Below are 3,000 nucleotides of genomic sequence, written 5' to 3'. Positions count from 1 at the left end.
CAGCGCCAGCAGCTCCCTCGGTTCCCCAGGCTATCGCTAGCAGGATCATTGGGGTATATGGGCTTACTGTTGGTGCCCGAACCCCTGAGTTTGGGGTGACAGCAGAAGCAGAGTTTGCTGTTAGTCACTGGGATATTGGAACCATGGCTTCCAGTGCAAGAGCTGCATGTTACTGGCCGAAAGCAGCAGCGCTGACACACGTACCGGTGCTCCTAGTGAAGACTCTGAGCTCTGTGATAAATTGTACACACGCAGGTAATGGGCCCTTGGCTTCTGTGCCAGGGCTTGTGCCCTCTGTGAGCAGTTGGTAGTGGTGCCCCTGTGCTCCTGTCTCTGCTCTGAGCTTTTGAGCTCCAAGTCATCTGATGGGAGGAGAGCATATATATGTGCAGGTCTCCTGGCCTCCTCCAGAAGCTCTGTGGTGGCTCCCAAGCAGTGTGGTCATGCCCTGCTCTGGGGACAGATAGTTATTCTCACAATTACAACAACGTGAAAAAACAGCATTCCCAGGCCAGGGAGAACTTCCCAGGTATGTGATGCATCCTCTCCTCCACAGACAAGGGGCGGAACAGCATGGTGTCGACAGAGAGTGCCTCCTCTACCTACGAGGAGCTGGCACGTGCCTACGAGCACGCGAAGCTGGAGGAGCAGCTGCAGCACGCCAAGTTTGAGATCACAGAGTGCTTCATCTCAGACAGCTCCTCGGACCAGATGACCACGGGCACAACTGACAACGCCGACAGCATGACCTCCATGAGCACCCCGTCCGAGCCTGGCATCTGCCGCTTCACCGCTTCCCCACCCAAGCCCCAGGACAGCGAGCGGGGCAAGAGCGTGGCCGTCCCCATTCCGCACCGCGCCAGCAAGAGTAAGTGCATATGTGTACGCATCCTAGTTATGTGCTGTGTAATGCAGAGACAAATACACCAATTAAACATACTGAAAGAGACAGTTCCTGTGGAGAGCAGGAGAAGAAGCGGGAAAAGCAATTTTCTTCATCCCTGACAGTGTTCAAGGCCAGGTTGGACAGGGTCTTGGGTGACATGGTGGAGGGTGAGGTGGCCCTGCCCATTGCAGGGGTTGGAACTAGATGATCTTAAGGTCCTTTTCAACCCTAACTAATCTATGAATTCTCTCAGATTGCCTCAGAATTCCCTTCAGTTCTCCTAGATTCTTAGATTTCTTAGGTTCTCATTCTTAGATTCTCAGATTACTAGAGTCTCTTACAATCTCTTTCTTATATTCTTAGATTCTCAGATTCTCTTTCTTAGATTCTTAGATTTCTTACATTCTCTTAGGTTCTCTTTCTTATCTTAGATTCTCTTAGATTCCTAGATTTCTTAGATTCTCTGCCTTAGGTTCTCTGTCTTAGGTTCTCTTTCTGTCTTAGATTCTTAGATTTTCTTAGACTTTCTGGTTTAGATACTTAAATTCTCAGATTCCCTTAGATTCTCCTTCTTAGGTTCTCCTTCTTAGGTTCTCCTTCTTAGGTTCTCCTTCTTAGGTTCTCCTTCTTAGGTTCTCCTTCTTAGGTTCTCCTTCTTAGGTTCTCCTTCTTAGGTTCTCCTTCTTAGGTTCTCCTTCTTAGGTTCTCCTTCTTAGGTTCTCCTTCTTAGGTTCTCCTTCTTAGGTTCTCCTTCTTAGGTTCTCCTTCTTAGGTTCTCCTTCTTAGGTTCTCCTTCTTAGGTTCTCCTTCTTAGGTTCTCCTTCTTAGGTTCTCCTTCTTAGGTTCTCCTTCTTAGGTTCTAAGGTTCTCTTTCTTAGATTCCCTTTCTTAGATTCTCTTTCTTATATTCTCTCTCTTTCTTAGGTTCTAAGGTTCTCTTTCATAGATTCTTAGATTCACTTAGATTCTTAGATTCTCTTAGATTCTTAGATTCTTTTAGACTCTGTTTCTTAGATTCTCAGATTCTCTTAGATTCTCCTTCTTAGATTCTCCTTCTTAGATTCTCCTTCTTAGATTCTCCTTCTTAGATTCTTGGATTCTCTTTCTTAGATTCTCTCTCTTTCTTAGATTCTTAGATTCTCTTTCTTAGGTTCTTAGATTCTCTTAGATTCTTAGAATCTCTTTCCTAAGTTTTTAAATTCTCTTTCTTAGGTTCTTAGATTCTAGATTCTTAGATTCTCTTTCTTAGATTCTTACATTCTCAAGTTCTCTTTCTTAGGTTCTTAGATTCTCTTTCTTAGGTTCTCTTTTATAGATTCTTAGATTCTCCTTCTTAGTTTCTTAGATTCTCTTACATTCTTTTAGATAAGATTCTCTTTCTTAAATGTTTAGAATGCCTTAGATTCACTGATTCTCTTAGATTCCCCTAGGATCTTCTGGAATCTTCTAGAGTTTCTTCTTCTGGATTCTTCCAGAATCTTCTAGAATCACTTAGGACCTACTAGGATACTCTAGAATCTCTTCTTCTGGAATTTTCAGGAAGGTCCTTCTGAGATCTCTTAAGATCCCTTCTAGAACCTGTTAGGAACTCCTGGAATCACTTGTACTTCTGGAATATTCTTCTGGGGTCCCTTAGGATCTCTTCTTCTGGATTATTCTGGAACCTTCTAGACTCTCTTCTGGATTGTTCTAGAATATTCTGGACTGATCTAGAATCTTCTAGACTCTCTTCCATACTGTTCTAGAATATTCTAGCCTCTCTTCTGGACTGTTCTAGAATCGCCTAGCCTCTCGATTGTTCTACAATCTTCTGGACTGTTCTCAAATCTTCTAGCCTCCTTCTGGACTTTTTAAGAATCTTCTGGGAAGTTCTAGAATCTTCCGGAATGTTCTATATTCTTCTGGATTCTCTTCTGTACTTATTTTAGAATCTTCTGGAAAGTTCCAGAATCTTCTGGACTTCTTATAGAATGCTCTGCAAAGTTCCAGAATCTTCAGGACTCTCTTCTGGACTTTTTTTAAAAATCTTCTGTAAAGTTCTAGAATCCTCCGGAATGTTCTAGAATCTTCTGGACTGTTCTCGAATCTTCTAGCCTCCTTCTGGACTTTTTAAG

The 3,000-nt window shown here is 43.1% G+C and overlaps 1 protein-coding gene across 1 annotated transcript in view; it reads left to right on the top strand.

The window, feature by feature from the left end:
• The window catches only part of DSCAML1 (Down syndrome cell adhesion molecule like 1), a gene marked incomplete at both ends in the record, with an annotated part of 25,935 nt that extends 25,067 nt beyond the window's left edge, over nt 1-868 (top strand). Inside the window, one exon of the mRNA XM_010022349.1 lies at nt 552-868. Coding sequence (XP_010020651.1) covers nt 552-868 — 317 coding nt within the window. The remainder of the gene's footprint in view (nt 1-551) is intronic.
• Nucleotides 869-3,000: the final 2,132 nt, after the last annotated feature.

This window comes from Nestor notabilis, unplaced genomic scaffold (genome assembly GCF_000696875.1).
Source record: "Nestor notabilis isolate BGI_N333 unplaced genomic scaffold, ASM69687v1 scaffold16559, whole genome shotgun sequence".
Lineage (NCBI taxonomy): Eukaryota > Metazoa > Chordata > Aves > Psittaciformes > Psittacidae > Nestor > Nestor notabilis.
Note: the sequence above shows the minus strand (reverse complement) of the source record. Positions and strands in the feature narration are given on the sequence as shown.